General features: G+C 41.9%; 1 protein-coding gene across 1 annotated transcript in view; it reads left to right on the top strand.

Annotated features, from left to right (window-relative positions):
• KCNH1 (potassium voltage-gated channel subfamily H member 1) overlaps positions 1–23,255 on the top strand; it is a 329,150-nt gene that overhangs the window by 16,584 nt on the left and 289,311 nt on the right. Inside the window, exons 2-4 of the mRNA XM_072948224.1 lie at positions 6,411–6,534; positions 10,490–10,596; positions 19,818–19,946. Coding sequence (XP_072804325.1) covers positions 6,411–6,534; positions 10,490–10,596; positions 19,818–19,946 — 360 coding nt within the window. The remainder of the gene's footprint in view (positions 1–6,410; positions 6,535–10,489; positions 10,597–19,817; positions 19,947–23,255) is intronic.

The raw sequence follows: 23,255 nt of genomic DNA, 5'->3' as shown, positions 1-23,255 counted from the left end.
TAAGAAGCCTTGGCTAAACAAAGTTGTTGCCGTGGAGTTCCTGCACCAGAACTTAGGCACTTGTTTCAGGAGATTCCCACTTTCTGAGACCGTCTATCCTTATGGCAGATGTACTTTCTGGAGAACATGGTGGCAAATTGATTCAGACCCACCTTGGTCACTTCTTTATTTTATCTAACATCTTATCTGTCTCCCAAGCTCCAACGCCACTGAACGGGAAGGGGGAATTAGTGAGGGGAGACTCTGAACTTCCCAGTTAGTATCTCAGGCTTTTCCATTTTCAGTAGTCTTTTTGGGTAGCTCCGTCTCTTTTGTGTTCAGATTCCAATTCTGCCCATCCCATTGCTTCTCTCCAAATGGTGTGTGGGGTGGAGGCAAGCCCTTGCATCACCATGGGGGCCTTAGATCCCCAGATGCAAGGCCTGTTTTCCTGCTCCATTTCTTTGGATCCCTGGCAGTGGCCCTGGTCTTCTGGTCACTGGGTGACCAGCTGGTCTATGGGGCTCAAGTCTGCAGTTGGTGGAACTGAATGTTCCATTCTTTGGATTGAACAGAACTTGGTGCTCTGCCCCAACCTGGCATATACTCTGTGTGTGTGTGTGTGTGTGTGTGTGTGTGTGTGTGTGTGTGTGTGTGTGTGTGTGTACCTTGATCTCATCTAGGCTCTCACTGACCCTGTGGCTTAGCTCTGATATTTTCCTGAACTCCCAGGTTGTCCTTAGGCTCCGGCCTTTGTCTATAGGGTTGTCTCATTCCACTGTAATAACTGTCAGCTTAAGCAACTTCAGCAGCAGCGGGGTAGTTGGGACCTTCTGGGTCCTTTCCAGACCCCATAGGGGCTGAGGGAGGCTCAGGACTGAGGGCAAGACCAGCACCTTTGAGGCACTGTGTGGCCCTTCTCTCCCACCCCTGAGTCTCAAGTGGGGGTCCGGGCACAAAGTCTCCCCTCTTCTCCTCCTCTTCCATCATTATGTGAAAGGAAGACTGTTACAGAAGTAGGTCAGCACACTAAGTTTTACAAAGTAAGAGGTGATAGTCTGCAAGTGAGGGAAATGGCAAAACATTGAAAAGACAGACAGGAGAACCCAAGCAGTTTGAGGAGGAACAATTAGTTCTACCCACGTCAGTATTTCCTGAAGGCACGCATCATTGTGTATCACAAGGAAGAATCATAATATATGATGGCAGTAATGGTAATGTTACCTCATCAATTAAAGATCTCATTATACTTAGTATTTTTATAGGAAAGCCCATAAATCTAATGTGTAACAAAGACTTTCATAGAAATGGCCTGATTTCAATATTTAATGGAATAAGAGACTATGTAATTTAGTGATTAAAAGCATGGATTTCAAAGTCAGCTAGACCAGGTTCAAATCTACCCTGCCTATAACCGACTGTATCCTTAGAGAGTTAGTTCTTTCATGGGTAAAATGATAAAAATCCCTGACACTTCATTCGGCAAAGTAATATGTCCTCACAGATTGTTGTAAAGGTTTTTTTTTTTATTAAAAAAAAACCCACTTTGGTATATGATCAAGTTCTTAGTGCAGAGCCTGGCACAGAGGAAGTATCAGTAAATGGTGCCCATTCTCACTAATACCTGGAACATCGCTTATGTAGAATCAGTTAGTTCTTGATGATATGTGATGTTATGGTATTTGTATGGGTAGCCCCCAGTTTTTTAAGTCCAGAGATGGTGTTCTGGAAGGTAATTTGCAGATCACTTATTTGTATCTTCTAAAGTGAAGAGAATCTTTTCCAGCCAACTGCAGCAGAGTACACATGTGTGTGCTGGGGATGGGGCGGGGAAGGGGGAAGAATTTCTAAATGTTCTCCTGTATTGGAAGCACATGGCTTTGTGACTGGAGCTAGAATTCTTTCCTTCATTCACTCCAAGTCCTTGGATAGACAGGGAATTCTTAGCCTTCCTGCTGCATAGTGGCAAAGGAATCTTGCTCTCTGGAAGCTATAATTTCTTGCTTAAGTTAGCAGTGAGAGGAAACTCTTGGAATTTTAAATTCTATGATGCGAGATCCTGTAAGTGGATGATCAATAGGCTGATGATTCTATTTCTACTGCACTTCCTGTTTTTTGTTTCCTTTCTAAAGTCAAAGAAGATGCTAAGTGGACTTGGTTTTTCCTAGATAAGGCTGTAATATGCACCCCAGGGACAGTGGGAAAGCTGGAGGAGCAGTGATTACCTTTAAAGGATGGCCAGAATACTTCTATGAGAAATTGCAGTGATATTTGGAGCTTGAAATAAACCCTGTTCTCATTTTTTTTACTAACTGAAAAATTTAATCAATAAATTAATCTTTTCTGATTAAATTCATTAAAAATTAAGAGTATACTTATTTTTATCAAAGTAGTACATATTCTTGGTTAAAAATAGCAAACTGGAGAACTTATGAGGAAAAACAACCATCCTATGCCTTGCCTTTCACGTGCTCACCAGAGGCCACATGTTCCAATTTTAGCTATTTCGTCATATGGTTTCTGCCATGTTTCTAAGTAACATGCAGTATGGCTATTTCTAGATGTATCCATTTTAGATATTATCTGTTGACTTCTGTTAATTTAGTTGAGTTTTAAGCTCCCTTTATCTACTTCCTACCCCTCCTCCTAATATAATTCTATCACTCTGTTAATGGTTTTCTTTGTAGCTGTAAGTGAACTATTTATACCTTTCCTTTTTTTATTGTATCAGCTCTAGGCACCATCTCATGATTGTTCTCTCTTCTCTATCTAAGTTTATCATTTGTATTTTTAGTGTTGGAGTTGATGAGGTTATATTCAGATGCTTATAGTTAGATAGTCCATGGTTTGACTACATGTTGGTTTTAAGAATTGGAATTTAAAAAGGTGTTTGCATTAAGAACACGATGTGATGTAGAATGATTTGGTTCCCTGTCTTGCACAACTTTTGTTTTCTTTGATGTTTCTTAATTTCCTTTCCTGCCCCCCAAATTATATACCTTTATTGACTTTTTCTGTTGTTCCAAATTATCAAGAATGTCATCAGATCCTGACCTCCTTTATCTCTAGATAACTCTTCTGGAACTTTTGTTCTCTGAACCATTCCATATTGAATGTTTTCTATTAGCTTCCTTCCCTGCTTTATGTATTTGGATCCACATTTTTTCTAGTTCCTACATTGCTTCTTTCTTGCTTTACTCCCTCTTTTTGTTGATACACATCCCCAAGTAACTTGAACAGAAAGAATATATGGGAAATAAATTTCCCTGATCTTTGCATATCTGAAAATATTGTTATTCTGTCCTCATATTTTATTGTATAATATTTTTTTAAATGTTGTTTTCTTCTATTGTTTTTTCTGCTGTTCTTTTTTTTTTTGAAGTACAGTCAGTTACAATGTGTCAATTTCTGGTGTGCAGCACAATGTCCCAGTCATGCATATATATACATATGTTCATTTTCATATTCTTTTTCATTAAAGGTTATTATAAGATATTGAATATAGTTCCCTGTGCTATACAGAAGAAACTTTTAAAAAAAATCTATTTTCATATATGGTGGCTAACATTTGCAAATCTCAAACTCCCAAATTTATCCCTTCTCCACCCTCTTTTCCCGGTAACCATAAGATTGTTTACTATGTCTGCAAGTCTGTATTTCTGTTTTGTAGATGAATTCATAGTTCCTTTTTTTCCCTTTTTTTTTTTAGATTCCACATATGTCTTTCTGCTGTTCTTATTAGGTTATGTGCTGTTCTTCTTGACTGATCTACTGTGTCTAATTTTTTCCTTCTGTTTCTAATCTCTTCCTTTTTCTATACTATACTCTGTGAGACTTTATTTTGTTTTCTAACATTTATGTTGGATTTTTAATTGTTACTCATTTTTAATTTACAGGAACTCATTTTGTTTATTTTTTCCCTATGTGTCTTCCCCACCCCCACCCAGAATCTTGTTTTTGTTTTATGGGTGTATTATCTCTCGAATCTTTCTAAGGATAATAATTAGGGTTTTTTTTTTAAAGTTATCTATTCTCTGGTCATTTATTCTCTCATTTTCACTCTTATTTTGTGTATGTAGGTGTATGGATTTTTACCTTTTTAATTTGTTGATTTTATTTCAGTTGGGCCTGGGATAGGGAAGAAATATAAACACACGGAGTCAAACCATAATCCATATTCTTATCTCTTATCACATAGTCTTAGTGGGGCATTAGCTATGAAAACATTCACTCAGTTTCCCCCTCCTATTCTAGATCTTTTGAAGGAAATTAATTACAGTTTCAAGCATCAACAAGAGAGCTTAGTTAAACTGACTAGACTTCATATACACTCAGGGGTAATTCAGTGAGTTTTGTTTTCTTTTAAGGCTTAGGTGCTCAGTTCAAGAAGTGTGAGTTTTTTTCAGAGAGAGGAGACCAACATGAAGGGTTATCCTGTCTCCAGAATAAAGTCAAATCTCCTTGGACCCTTCCCAGTCTGGTCTCCAGGCTCATCTCCTGTCCATGTTCCTGGCTGCCCTGTCTGTCTGCATCTGTCTGCTCTGTGTCCCACGCTGCTAGACCTTTGCTCACACTCCATCCTCTGCCTGGAATGTTCCCTTCCCTCCACAGCCTTTTGAGTTCACCAAAGGCAAGCATCATATTTTTATTTCTATATCAATTGTTTTCATATCATCTGTGATAGTTATATCTTAGGCATTCAAAATGTTTAAACGAATTTTACTCATCATTCCAGACTAGAGCAAGTTCAAATGTGGCCCTCGGAGACACAGTCCTTTACCTCTCTCAAACGGAGTTAATCATTTTCTTCTGTGTTTCTTTAGTTAGTCGTACATGTGCCTGTTTGCCCTGGTAAGTTCCCGGAGGGCGTGGACCATATCTTATCAAGCTGAATGTCCCATTTTGCATTGTGCATGGTACTTAGTGAGAACTTGGAGTACTTATGTGTGTATGGGAGAGACGGAGGGAAGGACTGGTTGGAGATTTTTATTAAAGGCATATTAATAAGATTAGCAGGTTTACAGATTCACTTCATGAAGCTGATGTTTTTCTGTGCCTTTTCAATTTATCAAAGCATTCTCAAGAAGGGATTACTGTATTTAGCTGTTCCTCCTTCCTCTATTCCTTCCCACATAGATAGGAAAGGATGGTTTGACCATATTGTGAATAAAGTGTAAATGCTGTATTAGAACAAAATTAACCTTTCAATTAAATGAGGGCATTACATGTCACCATTATTTCACTCTACATAGCATACATATATAAACAAAACCCCCTCCAGTTAATAACAAAAGAAGGGTGTGTGTATGTCCTTTCTTTCCTTTCTGGGGGGTGGGGGTAGGGAAGTGGTGATTATTCTGTAGAGAAGAGAGAGCCAAGCCAAAATTATGATTATATTCAAGTTCTGGGTGTTATCTTGCTTAACTTAAGTTCTTGAAAAGAAAAGAGGGATAGTTGATTTCCTGAGCACAGAGAGTACTGACGACTTTTGATCTTTAAAACTGTGGGAAGTGGTGAGAACACGCTAAACAGCCAGACGTATCTGGCTTACTTAATCCCCACATCACAAGTGAACGTGGGCTGGTGCTCTGTGAAAGAGCTCCGAAATGTGCCTTCTGTGGCTCCATAATTTCAAAATCAGTACGAAGGTTTTTGGCATTGCAAACATCTTTTTTTTGTGTGTTTTTTTTTTTTTTTGGCTTGGGGAGGTAATTAGGTTTATTTATTTATTCTAATGGAGGTCCTGGGGATTGAACCCAGGACCTCACGCATGCTAAGCACACACTTTACTGCTGAACTATACTCTCCCCTCCACATTATGAGCATCTTGATCAGGTTCTACAGAGCTCGAGTATTAGGAGGGTCTGGTCACCTCCTTACTGAGAGGAAGGCTCTCTCCGATGCGTGTGATCCAGGAGGCAGCCTCTTGTTCCCCTTCCTCTGCCTCTTTGAGAAAGCCTTCTCCTCCTGGGATCGGCAAACACTAATCAGGCTGAACAAGGCCCATTTGTAGCTTCTGCCCAACAGGCTGACAAGGCTAAGATGCCAGATGGGACCCAGAAGAAATTACTTTTGGGTTCCTTCTTGCTCCACATTGCCAGCATACTTTCCTGAGATGACTTGACTATGTCTTATGGAAATCACTGAGTTTCTGCAGAAAACATTGGTTGATTGGTTAAGCATGCTTCCTTTGCTAACTTCCTCTCAGAGTACAGTAACCTTAGCACTGGCATTCCAAATATTCAACTTTAAGCTCTATTCTTCTGTATTCTTCACAGGGCCATTTTTCTGTTCAAGAGACTATTTTGGAGGGAAGCAAAAATACCTGGGTGGGTTATTATTTATGTCCTCATTGAATCTCACCTAATGTCTTGCCTCATGTGCCCTTTTCTTCTTCTTCTTTTTCTTCTTCTTCTTTTTTTTTTTAACAGATACTAATTTTGTGTTGGGGAATGCCCAGATAGTGGACTGGCCTATCGTGTACAGCAATGATGGATTTTGCAAGCTGTCTGGCTATCACAGGGCGGAAGTGATGCAAAAAAGCAGTACCTGCAGGTATTTATGTTTGGGGTTGTTTTGTCGTACCATCTTTCGTGGTATCTTTTTGGAAAAAAAAATGACTTACTCAGCTTGGAAATTTCCTTTCTCTCACACAGTGTTCAGGAAGGAATATTTATTGCAATATCACCTCTAGTGGACACACTCTACTGGGAAAACCAAAGAAGGCCTAAAACATGATCCCTGCAACTGTTGAACTAGCAGTCAGTCAGATGATGGGGAAAACTCAGGAAAGTCATTTTATCAATAAAATGTGAAATCAAAAGTTTATGAGGTTTTACAGAAATAGACTAAGTGAAAAAAAAAAAAGAAAAGAAAAGAAATAGGCTCACAGACATAGAAAACAAATTGTGGTTACCAGGGGAGAAAGGGGGAGGGGGAAGGGATAGATTAAGAGTTTGGGATTAATAGATACACACTACTATATATAAAACAGATAACAAGGACCTACTATATAACACAGGGAGCTATATTCAGTTTCTTGTAATGAGCATAATGGAAAAGAAACAGAAAATACATAGTATGTATGTATATGTATAACTGAATCGCTTTGTTGTACACCTGAAACTAACATTGCAAATGACTCTGCTTCAATAAAAAGATAAGAATTAAAAAAGAGTTTTTAAGGTTTTAGATGGAAATTATGTGAAAGTTAGAAGATTAAATAAAATTAAGTGAAAATGAATTACAATTTTTAGGTGATTCAATTAATTTTTTTAAAAAAATGTATGACCTTTTTAGAAGGCTAACTGCTATGTTGGAGACAAGGGTCTTGTTCATAGGGCTTTTTCTCAGAAAAAGAAAAGAGAACCATATTTTGCTGCCTTGTTGCTGTCACATCTCTCTCTGATTGCTGACTCAAGACAGAGGCAAAGGGTCCTGCGTGGCTTGTGTGTCTGGTGGCGTTACTCACCAAGCAGCACCCTTGGGCCATGGCACTGGGAAAGCTCTTTTAGATCATCTTCAGGGTATTGAGCTGAGCCTGTGGCCTGGGCCCTGTGCTGCCCCAGTGAGGTCTGGGCTCCACAGCCTTTGGTTCCTCTCACTCCTCACCTTCCTCAGAGTCTTGTGTCTTCAGTGATGTTGGCATGAAGTGGAATCCCTTTCCTAAACATCCTAGATCCAAAAGTGAACTCATGTTCAAAGAGTGGAAAAGCCCACCTGACCCAGGCATAGTCTTTGGTTCTCAGAAGTTGCCTTTTTATGGTATTAAATCAGCCAAGCAACTTGTTTGGTGAAAAGTATTAAATGTTTGGAAAATATCATTTTCTTAAATTTTAAGTTTTGGGGGCTGGGAAAAGGAAAATTCAAGATTCCCCTTTCCCCTCAAAGATTGAGAAATTATGACTTTTAAGTAACACAATAGAATTCTCTTATAGTCTTGGTGTTCTGTTATCTTCTTAAATATCTGTGTCTATATCTGTGTCTGCGTCTCCATCTAAAGGTACACACATGCCATCAGAACAAATTGGGAGAGTGAGTTTCACTTTTTAGCATGACTTAGGCAGCCTTTCCTTCTCTTTCTTGCTTCTTATTGGCTATAATCAGACACTTTGAGAAAATCACATGAGAGAAGTATCTAACTTAGCCACCTCTTCCTTTTGCACACAACTCTTAGAAACTTATTGAATTCCCTGAAGGTGTCTCTTGTCTAGAAATAAAGGCAACATCCCTCTGTGCCAGTTACATCCCTAATAGCTCAGGAGTCTCTCTGGCTTATTTCTTGCATTGCAGGCATCTGAAATCTAATGTCCAGGCAAAGGAAACTTACACCTACCACTGAACTACAGCTTGAAAAAGGACCTGAGAGTAAGGAAAGCTGGGCGTGTTTATAGCCCATCATTTATTTGAAGACTCCATTTTGCAAGGATTGGTTTTACCTTGTGAAGGAAATTGGTGGCATGTCTACCATCAGCACTTAAATGGGGGTCACTTATCTAGCAAATCCACTCAGAAAGGGAAAGTGGGAGGAAGCGGAAAAAGGCCTTTGAGCAACTGGCTAAGTGAAATGGTGGCGGAGCTTAAAAGTTTAATCCCCTTGAAGCATTCCTCTTGTTCTCAGGCATGGCGGAGTTAGTCCTGATCTATCCTTTTCAAAGGCGATTCAACAAGCTTGGTTATCTGTTTTCTCTGTTTACAGATGAAGAGCCCAGCCCCAAAGCAGAGCACACACAGGGCACACGGGGAATCACAGATAATGACATCTCTCCGTGGTCTGGGAAGGGACATAGTAACAGAAGTGACATGGAATTCATCAAGTCAAACAGCTAGGACACATTTCTCAAAGGGTGCTGGAAATTGGAGGCTCGCAGTAAGCCCGTGCCTGTTCTAGTATCACGCTAAGCGTGGCACTTGACTTGGTGGTTTAGGAATTGTCCTTGATAACTTCTGAGGTTCTTGTGAGCTCTGAAATTCTATGATTCTGTAATTCAAGTCATCAAACAAAAGTCCAGTTGCATTCCGTATGCACCGTTTTAGAAGATGAGTTGTGCATTGTTTGAGAACTCATGTGGCTGCTTCTACGTTACCTTATCCTTGAGGGCTGAGCGTGGCTGTCCTTCCCTGTTATTGTCACCTAAAGGCCTGGGGTGGGCAGCTGACGTGCTCCCGGGGTCCATGGGCAGCCTTTGTCAGAGGACTGGCTTTTCCAGCCACATTCTCTCCTCTCGCATGTTGTTAGTGGCCTGTGCCGTGATTCACTCTACCTAGTTGTTGGGGGTGTAGCCATTCCTAGAGGCACAAACCTTGGTCTTCAGACCATACTCAGTGTGGGGCCCAAGAAAACGAATGGTCCCAGCAGTTTTTCTGCCTCTGCTGAGAACCAGTATCAGTAGGGAGGAGCTTCTACTCTCCAGAGATTTTCTCTGATTTTTTTTTCATGCTGGTTATTTACCCTGATGACTTTTCTCCAAATGTGAGCAGTATGGAGATGAATTAGAAAGAATTTATAGAATTTTATCATCTTGATTTTTTCGACTGAGTGCTTTTTTTTTTTCTTTTCTTTTTTGTAGTGGAGGAGGAAAAAGAGCTGCACAGACAGGGGCTCAATCTTCTGTTTGCTGAATCTTCTCTCTCTTTCCTCAGCTATGTCTTGATGTTTAGAGCATCAAATTGCATCCCTTGTTTGGTTGCTGAATTTTTGTGATTTTGCCTATTCTTCTGTTAATTTTGTTGGGAATTAGAAGAAGAAAAAAACCTATGGTCCAAATTTATTCTGCCATCTTTCTCAGAAAGTCTCCCAGAGTTATGTTTCTAAAATGCAAAACTGATCGTGTAACTCTTTTGTCTAAAACCCTCCAGCACCCCTCCCCCCATCGCTTTCGGGATAGAGTTTAAATTACTTTACCTGGCTTAGAATGCTGTGGTCCCCTCCATGATCTGGACTCGGCTTACCTCTCTATATTATCTGTTGCAGAATTCCCCTCATTGTCTATATTCTAGGCATACTGAGCTGAACCACATTCAGGTTCCAGAATTAACCTCACTCTCACTTCTGTGCCTTTGCACATGCTCTTCTTTACCTGAAATGTTCATTTCCCTCCTTTTCTCAACTAATCTTTACCTGCTCTTTAGATCTTATTCGTCCTTGCCTCTGGGAAGCTTTCTCCGACCACGCAGGCAGTGCTCTGTGCCCGTTCTGTGTGTTGTAATTCCTTATGTGTTGATCCTTCTGTTCTTTAATCTACTGTTTTCTGATCTACTGTTTCCTAACGTGTGTCCCTCATTAGATCGTTAGTTTTAGGTGGGGACAGTGATGGGATCTTGATCACAATTGGATCAGTAAAGCTTTTTTGATTGAACAACAATTTTCATTGTGTTTATGTGTGTGTGTGTGTGTGTGTGTGTTCCACAGGGCGTAGCACAGTGCTGGGTATAGAACAGGTATTTAACATATGCTTGTAGAATAGATAATACTTGTTAATCTAACTTGGACTCTTTGGTTGATTTGCAGTTTTATGTATGGGGAGCTGACTGATAAAGACACCATTGAAAAGGTGCGGCAGACATTTGAGAACTATGAGATGAATTCCTTTGAAATCTTGATGTACAAGAAGAACAGTGAGTATTCAGACCATTCTGAACCCTATCTTTATGTGCTTGAAAGACTGGAATACCTCCTCTTTCTTCATTGCTGTCTTGGATCTTCTTTTCTCCAATTGGCTAAATGCTGTTCCATGAAGCTACAGCACGTATTGGGATGAATGGTGTGCATTGTGAGTTACTGTTCCGCACTTGAGCGTTTGTACTTGTCTCTAACCAATTAAGACTTCTTGATCTCTTTTTTTCTGCAGGAGTTAGTGTTTTTCCTATTGGTTTACTTATGGTGAGTTGCTGGTTTAAGGCACTTGTAGACTTTAAGCCTTCTTGGGGGCAGGGAAGAGGTGGGGCAGAATCTCTGTCCAGTTCACCTTTGTATCTGTCTCCCTGCAGCACCTCGTGTGGCAGGTGACACCTGTGCAGTGGATGCCCAGTTAAGAGTTTTCAAACAAAATTGTGTTTCATGGTGACTCTAGTTTTCTGTCAGAGACAGTATTCATAGTCACTGCATAGTGTTAATTTGTATTTGTTTTGTCTACAATCACTTCCACAAAGTATATTAAATGGAGAATCTAGATCAATAGCCGTACACAGTAAAACCTGCCTTTCTCTTAGAGGTTTCCTGTTGAATGTAGGTTAGTTATATTAGAAGTGTGGAAAGTGGGCCATATGGAAAGACGGCCGTAGCCGGGCTGCAGAGGTGTGGAAGAGGGCTTGGTTTCTGCTTTTAAAAACACTGCTTGGTTTGTAAAGAATCCTGTCATAATGTGTAAGATTGAACTAGGTAGGTCAGTGGTTCACTAGAGCACTTCCAGAGTGGCCCAGGTGTCACATGAGGGCAGGTATTTGTGTTGGCCATGTTCAGAATGAAATGTCTTGCTCTGGAAAGCAAAGGACGTGTGTTGCTTTTACCTGGAAGGAGCTGGGACCTTTTTTCAGTCTGCAGTGTTGGAGCGGGCACTTTGCTTGGGGGCCAGTGCAGGTGGTGATCTGAGAGATGAGCTTTGGGCATCAACAACCCAGGGGGCTGGCTCTGGAGCTTTCATGCTGGAGTTGCTGCCCTTCTCTGTTCGTTCCACTCCCTCAACCAGGAGGTGTGGTTCCTACCCCACCCCCTACCCTCAAGACATTTTGCCAAATAGGCCTGACAGGGATGAGGTGAAAGACCGTGACTGGCTCTGTGCCAGCCCTTCCTCTGCGGGGAACACAACTCAACACCAGCTCTTCCCAGGAGCAGGCCAGCAGGGCCTTCTCACGGGGGAGGTGCTCTGCACCAGGGCCACCACCCCCCGCCCCCTCCAGCAGCTTTGTGTCCCGAACAGTGTGGATTTCCCCACGAGGCAGAGTACTCGTTGGGAAGGTGTATGGCAAAAGTAATGCCTTGCCTTTGTATTTTGCTTCAGAGTGTTCAAGCTTCATCAGACTGTGCCTTTAATTTGTCCCAATTCAACTCTACGTGTTTGGCACAAAAGGGAGAGAGGGAGACGTAATTTAATCTGAGCTGGTGATTCCACAAGCTGTTCTCTTCAGGGAGCTTGTCCCCCAGAGTGAGCCTGGGACGGAGCAGAGAAGCTGCTGTCCCCTCAGTTGCCTCCGGGGCTGAAGGCCTCGGGTTGCGAGCACCTCATCGCACTGAAGGTGATTCTGGTGTTTCAGGTTCTGTACTTCAGGTGGACGTGGCCCATGCATGTAAGCCAGTTAGTTCAACTGGTGTTTTTACTGAATCTCTTCCCTCCCTGGAGGTTGTGGTGGGCTCACTGAGAGAGGCACGTGCCAGCCTCCGGACAGCATGTCACCCTGGACCCGGGACTCTGCTTCATGGGTGATGTTAAGGTGTTCCCAAGGGTAATTGTACTTCCAGCTGTGCGGACCAGCTCTCTTGTCCAGCCCCTTCTTGCCCGTATTCTCCTGGGTCACACAGTGGCCGGAGTGCGCCTCAGAGTCCCACCCAATTGCCTCAAGGCCAGAGCCCCCTCAGCTGTTTCTACACCCGCTGTAATCAAGCTCTCACGCTTGTCATTTCAGCAAAGTGCTGAGCTCAAGAACCTTCCATAACTCCAGCTGCCTGCCTCCTGGCACCTGCTGGGTTGCAGTCCCTTGTGTTCCTGCTCATTCTTCTCCCCACCCCCTCCTCCCTAGACCCTCTCCTCCAGTCATCCCAATAGCCCAGCCCCTGGATGGGGTCTGAGAAACCTCAGATAAACATGAACAGACAATAGGTCAACTGACAGGTGAAGAGCTTCTGGAACTCTCCTAAAGGAAACATCTTTACCCTACAGAAAACTACTCCCACCCCAGTACCCCCAGAGTTTGGGGGTTTGTAAGAAGTTAGATGCCTCATAACTTATTTTGAATATCTAGGTGAATACCGTGGTCAAATTCGTAATATCGCACGTTCATTTTAGTACAAAAGCAATTGAAAAGTAATATTTAAATTGACTTATTATCAAGTAAATTGATGCTTCGGGGAAAAAAAAAGAGTAATTGCGGGCCTAACCAGTTTTACCTTACCCTTTGATATTAGAAAATAAACTCTGTGGAATTTATGACTCCACTCTGTTTTAGAATGTTGGTTCTCTAATTCTTCATGGCTGAAGTTACTCATCCCCATTACTTACGAAGGTGAATCGCTTACCCGAGGTCATGCAGAGCCAGAACCTGGTTTCCAGTGCTTGCCCCATTCTTTCCAGGGGCGTAAGACAGGCCCACCACATATAGGGGTGCAGGCCGTGCCCTGCACTGGGGACAACTGGAAACCAGTTTGCTTGCTGAGTCCTTGGCACACCCTGGCCTAGAACTGCATCAGTGCTCAGGGAGGAACTTCTCTAATTTACACAGAGATGTCCAGTGGGCCAGGAGGGTTTCATACCAGGTTAAGCCTGTACATAAAACATGAAGCAGAAATTGACACAGATAGTGTTGGTTTCTTCCTGGGAACCTGACTACGGCCCCCAACTCCTCCAGATCCTACCCTCTCCTGAGGAATTTAGAAACTTTATTATTTATTTATTTGGGGGGATAATTAAGTTTATTTATTCACTTACTTTTTAATAGCAGTACTGGGGATTGAACCCAGGACCTCATGCATGCTAGGCATTCACTCTACCACTGAGCTATACCCTCCTCCCCTAGAAATTTTAAATCATTTTTAAGTGACAGAATTGTATGTGATTCAGAGTGAGGACTCTTGAGCCGAGGAGTGAGATCTGTGGGCTGAACTGACCAGCGATGGCCCCATGGCCGGGGAGCTGCAGACTGAACAGAGATGGATGGGTGGGAGGAGAGGAAGGAGGAGACAGAGTTTGCTTCTACTTTCACAATTCGTAGTTCAACAGGTTGAAACTTTCAGCATTTTAAAGCAGTGTAGGGTCCCATGGGGGAAGAGTTACCCCTTTGAGATTTTAAATGTGAAATGTCATCATCTTAAAAGAATGGTTATTTTTACTCCTGTTTTTAAATTGATACATTTTTACTATGGAGAACACACAGGAAGGCTTAAAGAGGAAAAACAATTACCTGAAGTCTCAAAGACTAGGAGAAATGCTACTATACTATTAACTTTTTGGTGTTTGGTCTTGTACATGTTACATAATTGAGACTTTGACATGTATGCAATTTGAAGCCATACACTTATGTAATCTTTTATCATAAAATATCCTTATCATTAAAATTCCCCATAAATATAATTGAGAAAGAATTTTATTAACACTTCCTTTGTTCTTGGGTATTAATGAGGCTCTAAATTTTCTTGGTTAAACACAATGTGGCAAAGATATTTCTTGACATTCTGAAATGTTTCCTAGAAGTTGAGAATTACTGTATCAAAGAATGTGAACCAAGGCTCCTGAGACATTTTGCCAAATAGTGTTCCAGAACTGAACCCATTTCCAAGTTCACTTGCCGGTTATGAGTGTCTGACTCATTGTCCTGTTCCGGCATTGAATGGTATTACTTTTAAGTTATCAGATTGCTTACAAGTATTTTTTTTTTTTAGTTTAGTGAGTATTTTTAATGCTAGTGAGACTGAAGTATTTTTTCCTATTTACTATCCATTTAAAATGACCTTTTTATGTTAATTGTTCTGATGCTTTGCCCATATGTTCTATTTACCTCTTGTGATTTTCTTATTGATTTTTTAAATAAGCTCTTTCTTTGGGTGGGGAGGTAACTAGGTTTATTTATTTGTTTTAATGGAGGTACTGGGGATTGAACCAAGGACCCTCGTGCATGCTAAGCATGTGCTCTACCCCTCAGCTCTACCCTCCCCCCTTATAAACACTTAATAAATTTTTTGATTCTTACGCCGCCCCCCATTCTTTAGTATTTGCAGGGACAATTTTATAAAAAAGATCTGCTATTGATAAGCATTAATGTCTATTTTACCTTTTGCGGAGTTGAGAGGACTTAGCAGGAGGCTTCATGGTGTGTTTTGGAAAGAGTGTGTGGGGTACTGTTACCTAGCTTGGAGACTGGATTATTTGAAAGACTTCTTTCTATTTATTGGCCAGTCTGACTAATAAACCAAGGTATTTGGGGTTACTATACATTTTGTATTGCTACTTAACTCGTTCTTAGAATGGGAGGTAATTTTCTTACATCAGTGACAGTCATCATTAGTGAACTCATTCAGCAAACATTTAGGTGGTCACTCTGGTGCTGGTCGATTAGTTTTTCCATTTTTCAAACAAGAAAGTCAAGAAGTCTCAGCCCTGAGTGAAAGCAGTCTGCCCTCTGGATAACTTCCTCAGCGTGTGACTGACCCCACAACTCATGGTGTGGCTGGTGGCCCTGGTTTGGGAACTGTTGATCATTCAGCAGCAGAGGCCCAGGGAAAGGCAGCTTAGAGCAAGGAGAAGCTGCCAGCCAAGCCCTTATTGATTACCTACTGCAGGCCTGTGGGTTTGAGCCAAAGAGATCCAGATATAAGACACTGACTCTGCCTTGGAGGAGATGGCAGTCTAGTTGTGGAAGCAAATCTAATAGGAAAACAATCATGTTGCACCTCTTTCCCCAACAGATTGTCTTTTACTCATTCAGTGCTAGAAGCTGCTTTATATGTAAGGGATGTTGATCTTAAATAGGATCCAATATCCTACACATATTGAAAATTATTTTAATTATTTAAATGTTTTCTTTTTAATTAAAGACTTTTAAAATACCCTATAGAAGTAAAAAAAAAAAAAGGCTTGTCGGTCCTTTCCTTTCTGGTTCTGAGCTTTACGTAATGCTTAGGAAGCTCTTCTTGCCTAAATAATAAAAATATTCTTCTACTTTTCCTTCTGGTACTTTGATAACTCTCTTTATAATCATCCAGTTCTTCACTTCTAATTTGAAATGCTTTTTTTTTAATAAGCTAAATTCTCACACATTCTTTTCTTTTTTTCTCCAGGAATCCATTTATAACTTATTAGTTATGTAAGTTTGGTTAAAATGCTTTCCCACTTGGGTTTCCCAGATTTAAAATGGGGATCATGCCATAGTCGCATTCCACCTCACAGAGTTGTTGTCAAAAACAAATCGTGCTGTGTCAGGATTTGGCCCCACTGTAAACACTCAATAAAGTAATATTATTGTTTTCATTGTTACTTGTTTTAGTGCCAGTGACTCTTAATTACTGTCGTAGGTAGTCCCTGTCCTTAGTTTTCTTTTCAAAAATTTCTTGGCTTCTTCTACCTTTATTTTTCTACTTGAATTGAATTTCAATCCATCAAGCTCTGAGAAAAACAAACAGGAAAAAAAAAAAACCAAGAACAATTGAGATCCTGATTGAAATCACACTGAATTTATATATTAAATGGGGAGGTTTGGCATCTTACCAAATTGAATCTTCCCATCTACAAATAATGTAACTCTGTTTATTTAGGTTTTGTTTTTCTCTCTTCAAATTTTAATTACACTGAGGCTTAAGTATTGATTTTTCTAGCTTTTCCCTTGTTGGGCTGAGACTGGCCCTTTTCCTTATGAGCAAGTGGAGGCAGTTTTGGAGTTTCTGTAACACTAAAATACTTTCTCTTTTAAAGTCATCCAAACACCCCTGTGAGGTGAGATGGAACTTTTCAACTGTACAGGTGAGAAATCTAAAAGAAAGGAAGGGGGGAAATTAATAGTTTTAAATACTGATGTATCAGATGTTTCTACTTAATCTAAAGCAGGTCTATTGTCCCTATTTTGCAAGGAAGGAGACTGATTCCGAGAGAAGGTAAAGTGACAAAGTGCACAGTAAATGAAGAGATCTAGTTCAAACCCAGGGCTTGGGATTCCAAATCAGATGTCCTAAACGGCCAGTGGCCACTACTGCCCCCTGATGCGCTCTCATCCTCTCTGCACTTGTCGTTTGTCTCAATGAATTTCACCTCAACCTGTTGGTCTGTTTCCTAGGGCAGACTGCCATTCTCTAGTCTAGTTTCTGGACCCATCCGAATGGCCCAGCACATGCAGCCCTTCCCAAGAGCCAGTGGCTTGGTGGATTCTGTTGCTGTTGAATGTGGTCTGGATGCCTGGCTGCCTGGCTACAGAGAGCACCTGGGAGGATGTCCAGGGTAGGAGGAAGTCTGATGGAGGCCCCAATTCTCTCATACGCCAGAGCCTTGCTATTTTGTTGTCTGACTGTTGTGGCTGAGAAAACGTACAGCCAGGTTAGCTTATCAGGTTCATTACTGCATAACCCAAGGGAGCTACGTAAGGGATGATTGAGACAGGAGGGAAGAGGACAGGGCATAACCATTAAAAGAATGACACAGTCGTTGAGGATAAGACATAAACTGGTTAAAACCCAACTAGGCCCAAGATGGCAGAAGATTCAACTCCCACTAGAACTTGAGCTTCATTATATACTGATTGTAATATACTAGCATGCTAAAAGGCACTCGGGCAGGTGCCATGACAGGTCCAAGACTGGCCATAAAAGGCCACAAACTGGGCAGAGGCCCAGTTCCTGGGAATCCCCACCCCCTCCCCAAAGTAGTTGGAATAATCCTCCCACTTACTAGCATATGAAGTTACCCAGCCCATAAACACTAACAACCTCCCATGCCTTGTAGCCTTTGGAGACAGCTCTTGAATTCTTTCCTGCTTGAAATCAAAGACCCTCACTTGATGGGATGTGTTCCAGGGACTCACCGGAGACCTTGGACATGGCCATCATCTTGTGCCCCCTTTTGCTGCAACATGAGCACCCTAGAGTGACCAGGAGGAGTAGCCTGACCTGGAAGTGCCCTTCCACTGGGCATCTTCAGCCAGGAAAGATCTGCAGCCTTTGCCATCAGTAAGATATGTTTCTCTTGGATTGTGTGTTGATCTTCCTTTAATCGAAAATTTATCATTGACCCTTTGTTGTTTTCGCAGAAATAGGACATTAAATACTTGCTTTTCTTTGTTTTTCCACTATAGCTAGTTGGGTGAGGAGGCAGAATTTTAACCTCTTCCTGATTGTGTGTGTGTGTGTGTGTGTGTGTGTATGAATATTTGTGCAATCGTCTCCCTCGTATCTTGGTGAAATGGATCCTGCGGATCCTGCAGAATCTGGCCCCTCGGGGAGATCCCTGGAGGCCAGCTGCCCAGGCCTCTGTCTCTGGGCAGTCTTCATCTGAATGGAGCCAAAGGGTTTGTGAACATCCTTGGATGCATCCAGAGAGATTTAGGGGAAGCTAGGTGGGTGGGGCTCCAGTCTCTGAATGGTTCATATTTGCTTGAAGGAAATATTTCATATATAGAGACTTTGGATAATGTTTTATTGGTTAAAAATGCTTTGCTCTTAAGAAGTGAAAGGTTGAAATGACTGGTCTTTGTCGCCTAGGAGTGACACATATTCTCTTTGGAAGAATTTCAGAGATGAAAATTTAAGCCCATCCTTCTTGCTTTCCTAGATTTTTTGGTTAGTGATAATTTGGGAGAGAGGCAGTTCTGAGTAACTATGAAGACACTAGAAGTGGGATTTATTTCTTTGAGGCTCAGCAAGCGTCCCCAGAGCTTGCTGAGTTTCACAGCTGCAGGCTGGCACCTTCTGGGGTTGAGCAGTGTAATGGCCTCATGTGGCCCTATGTGTAACACTGCATTGGATGCCATTGGAATTGGGATGCAGGACCAGAGGAAGTACATCAGGTCTCCTGCCCTTGGAGTGCATTATGATCTATTTAAAGAAACAGTCCTCAACTGTTAAGGTTTGAGGGGGCCAGTGCATAGCACTTTCTTTCCCTGCTAGTGATCAGAAGCAATCAGAGAGAGATACAGGGATCAGGCAAATGGAGGTTAAGGTATCACCTTTATGACTAGTAAAGCTGATCCAGGGAATGTATTTGTAGCTGTGGACAGGTGAGTTTCTAAAAGTCAATCCTAGTGATATAGGAAGAATGAAGGGTGTGAGAGGATGTCGGTGTCCCAGGCCTCAGTCGAGTCCCTGGGCACGCCCTGCCAAGTGAGAGTCCTTGGCTTTGCATAGCAAAGAATTCAAGAGCGAACCATAGTTGAGCAAAGGTAGATTTATTTGGAAAGATACATACTCCATAGACATGGAATCCATGTCACTTTACCTTCTCTCGGAATCAGTTTCCGGGGAACAAGGATTGTGAGTTGAAACACAGTCATTGAGCTCGCTCAAGAACTAAGTGATCACAGCCCAAACCCACCTGGGAACCTCCATTTTTGGGAGAATCATTGTGGTGATCCTTTTCCTTCCTTTTGGTGTTGTCATTTGCCATTGTATTGGGCCTCTGGGAATTTTATTTTAGGGAGAGAGATTTAAAAACATAGTTTCTAGCCCATGGTCGATGAAGCATTTGAGCCAAACTGATGGATTCCCAAAATGGATTTTGATACTGGGGCCCTTTAGCAACGCACGCTGGAGTCTCACAGTCTGCTGGCCATGGCTAGCAGTGCCCAATCCAGCCCCTCCTCTGTGCTTGTTCGCTCCATGGTATAAGGTAAGTCTTTAGGTCTCTGTACCTTTGTTACTTCTGTAAGATCAGGAGGGATTTTCAACCCATTTTCTAAATGTTTTACAAGGGTTAGGAAATCTGCACTTACAAAATTATTTGAACATAAGAAACCCCCCACAGAGTAGTTACTATGAAAGTTTTTATTCCAGCAAGACGAGAAATTAATGGTATAATACCCCAGCACCTGAAGGAATGAAACCATTTAAAAAATGAATGAATATTTGTACCTATTCATGCCCAAGTCTTTGCTTCCATAGCCCCTCAGATGAGAATGCAAATGAGTGACCAACCTTTTACTGTTTCTTTCAGGGACACCTGTGTGGTTCTTTGTGAAAATTGCTCCAATTCGAAATGAACAGGACAAAGTGGTTTTATTTCTTTGCACTTTTAGTGACATAACAGCTTTCAAACAGCCGATTGAGGATGACTCATGTAAAGGTTTGTAATTCTGATTCGTACAAATACATTTATGCCTTTTTTTTTTTTTTTGCCTACAGTGTGACTCCTGTTACAGAGAATTTGAGGTTGCCAAGGGAATCGTTCCACAAGGATCGAGAGTTAAACTTTAATTCGTGTTGGGTAAAGCATTGTATCGTTCTGCAGTGTACTGAGGGAAGAGGAGGGGAGAAAAAAAGCTTTGGATAGGGAGGCATTTGAGTCCATTTCATACCTTTGTGATTAAGCCTTTCCAAGTAGACAGAAGAAGATAATTGGGCACTTCTGGTATCACCAGAATCTTTGCATGTTTTCACATGTCAGATGTCAGTCACCCAAATCAAGCAGTTCATGGTCACATTCATCTTATTTATATATCAACTATGTTAGATTTGACTGAGTTCTAGCATTTTTAGAGCGTTAAAGTAGATGTTAATACATCTCTACCTCTGTGGCTAAGTCTATGGCTAGTTCATTCATTTGCAGCATGGTATTAGTGAGGCCAGAGTCTTCAGTAACATCCCTGTAGGGGTCATTTAGTCAGCTGTGGGACCACAGATTTTAGCACTCCCCTCAGGCATGTTACATGCATGTAATTGAATAACGCCAGGGACCTGGGAAAGGAGATGGTTCAGGATTTCTAGAACAACTATACTCCTGAAGAGGTACAGCTCATCAGGAGGTACAAAAAATGTTATTCCCAGAGGTGTGGGATTAGGAGGTGTCACAGCACTTTTTTCCATCCCCTGCAAGATAACCAAGAGGCTGGGAGCTCCTTCGTGTTGCAGTGTTTCCTGGCTCTGCGGCTGGGTTTCCAGCTCTACCCAGAGAACCCTGCTCCTTGCTGTTTCCTGAGATGCAGCAGAGAGATAAGAGTGGAGGTCAGGGGAGAGTCAAACTGGGGCATGTTATCCTTGATGTGACAGAATTGTGATTCCTAAATGGTGAGATGGGGGAAATAAAAAGCATTATGTGGATGCTCCCTCAGGGGCTGTGTCCTCTGAGGGTATTTGAAATCCTACCACATTTGGCCGCTCATGTTTATAGAGTTCAGAGCACAAGGCTGTGTATACCAGTGCATCCTATTTTTTTAACTGTCTATAGCTCAATAAATCAAACGTAGTCTGCCTTTTGGTTTCAAGACTACAGCAGATGTAAACAAATCTCTCTGCTAGTCTCTGCCTCCTGCAGGCTCCTTTTCTCCTGCAGATCTGTGACTCCCTGATTTCTAGTTTCTGACTTGAAGATTTCTCAGTGCAGTAGCTATTACATGGCGATAGACTCACTCATGATTAAGTGTCATCTTGCTCCCATCTAGGAAGGCAGTTTGATTTTTTTAACTGAGTAAACTCCTAAATAGTACTTTGAAGGCAATCTGATATTTTGACAGTTATTTTTGTAAGTTTTCTCTGAAAAATGTGATCTGGTTGAGTCAGAATATTTTCTTATCATCACCCCAGAACAATTTTAGGTGACATGAAAGGGTTGTTCCCTAGGAAGGTCAGATTTAACGGAGAATGCTTCTCACATGCCAGTTGGGTGTCTGCATGTGATGCTCATGAAACCTGAAAGAAGACATAGATCAGAGTGATGCAGTGGCACTCACTCAGGTCTGTGTTCCAGGAATAAAATGCTCCACTTCATTTATCCTACTTCACTGGTGCATTTCCCTTGTGGATAGGAGTTTTGGTGCACACACACACACACACACACACACACACACACACACCCCTATTCCCTGTTAGCCAAGGTAGCCAAGGGAATATTAATTCCCTTTGTCAGTGAAATAAATAAGAGTAATGTGTCTTGATTTCTAAAAATTTAAAACACACACACACTTTAACTCTCAATATAGAAGTGCTCCTAGTGGATCATGCTTAATGTCTCCTCCAAGACATGACTTTATAAGCCTCTCCATTTCAAGTGCTATGGCAGGTATGTTTAGGCCCTCCCACTTGTCATGTCACTGTGCCCCTGACCCACTTTGATGGGGTGGTCTGCTTAGAACAAGGTCAAACTGTATATTAGTCTGTTTACGATGGAAGAGCAAGATAATTCTCCAGGCCTTCTTACTTGTAAGTCTATAAAATGCAGTTCTGGTTAACAGGGACCAGTCTGGTTGGAAAATACGTTGTCATGTGGCTGGATTATTCCCCTGACTTGCCATTTGTTCTCAGGAGTGTGCTGACGTTGTGAGAGTCCCACAGACCCAGCCAGGCTTTCAGCTCAGCACCTCAGTTAGCAGGAAGAATCTTAAGAGTCTTGCTGGGTCAGGCTTCTATAGAATTCACTTTTGAGATAGAAGGGAAGGGTGGGTAACCCCAGAAACTCCCAGAAAATTCCCAGGTAATTGTTCTTGGACGTAGCATTATGAGATGTTTCCCACCATTAGATTAGTCCTTTTAAAGTCTGTTGTGCTCAGATTGTCCCTGAAAATAACTTTGTTTTCTCTGATCATGTGGTGCCTAACTTTGGGGCTTGGGAGTAGGGTGAGTGCATCCTAACAGTGATTCAAGAAGCCGGTTGGTGCCTAACGTTTTCCCACAAATGACCCACAAAGTGGGGAACACACAGGATCCTTGGCAATAGACTATTTCAGCATCTGGCAAAAGTAACTCCCCAGAGCTCCAAGCACACGTGATGGGCCCCGGGGTTGCTCCCTGAGTCCCTCTCTCATCGAGCGTATTAGTTCTCACGAACTTTTTATGAGTTATCCAGACCCCTGATTTCCTCATCTCCTCTTTCCTGTTCATCTTTTGACTACTCCCCTGGCTCTTTGATAAGAAGTGCCCACAGATGGCATGGAGCAGGGGGTGAGGTCGAGCTAGGTTTGCTGTTTGGTAACAGCTCTGGGGTGTGTGTGTGAGTGTGTGTGTGTGTCTGTGTGTCTGTGTGTGTGTCTGTGTGTCTGTCTGTCTGTGTGTGCACACCTGCGAGTGCTGAAAGGCTGAATGAGAGAGTAGGTGGGAATTCTTGGTTGAAATGAGACTCTGATGCTCCGGGGGTTTCATTTGTTCCTTATCTCTTGCTTTTCCGTTCTTGTGGATAATTGAGAGTAGGCTGCAGGGTGTTTTTTCCTGTCCCATCTGCCCTTCTATGCCAGGAGCCTTGAGCAAGTGGGTAGAGAAGAATTAGAGTGCAAGGCTCGGTGTTTTCTCTTCACATCGTTCACCAAAGGATGAGTCACCTCTCTTGTTTTCTCTTTTACCTCACCAAATAACATCACAGTAAAGGAGCAAATTCATTTTCAAAGATCCATATATTTAGTTCTAAATTCAGACTTCAGACTGAGCTAAGAGCAGACAACAAACA

Source organism: Vicugna pacos, chromosome 23 (genome assembly GCF_048564905.1).
Source record: "Vicugna pacos chromosome 23, VicPac4, whole genome shotgun sequence".
NCBI classification, from domain to species: domain Eukaryota; kingdom Metazoa; phylum Chordata; class Mammalia; order Artiodactyla; family Camelidae; genus Vicugna; species Vicugna pacos.
Note: the sequence above shows the minus strand (reverse complement) of the source record. Positions and strands in the feature narration are given on the sequence as shown.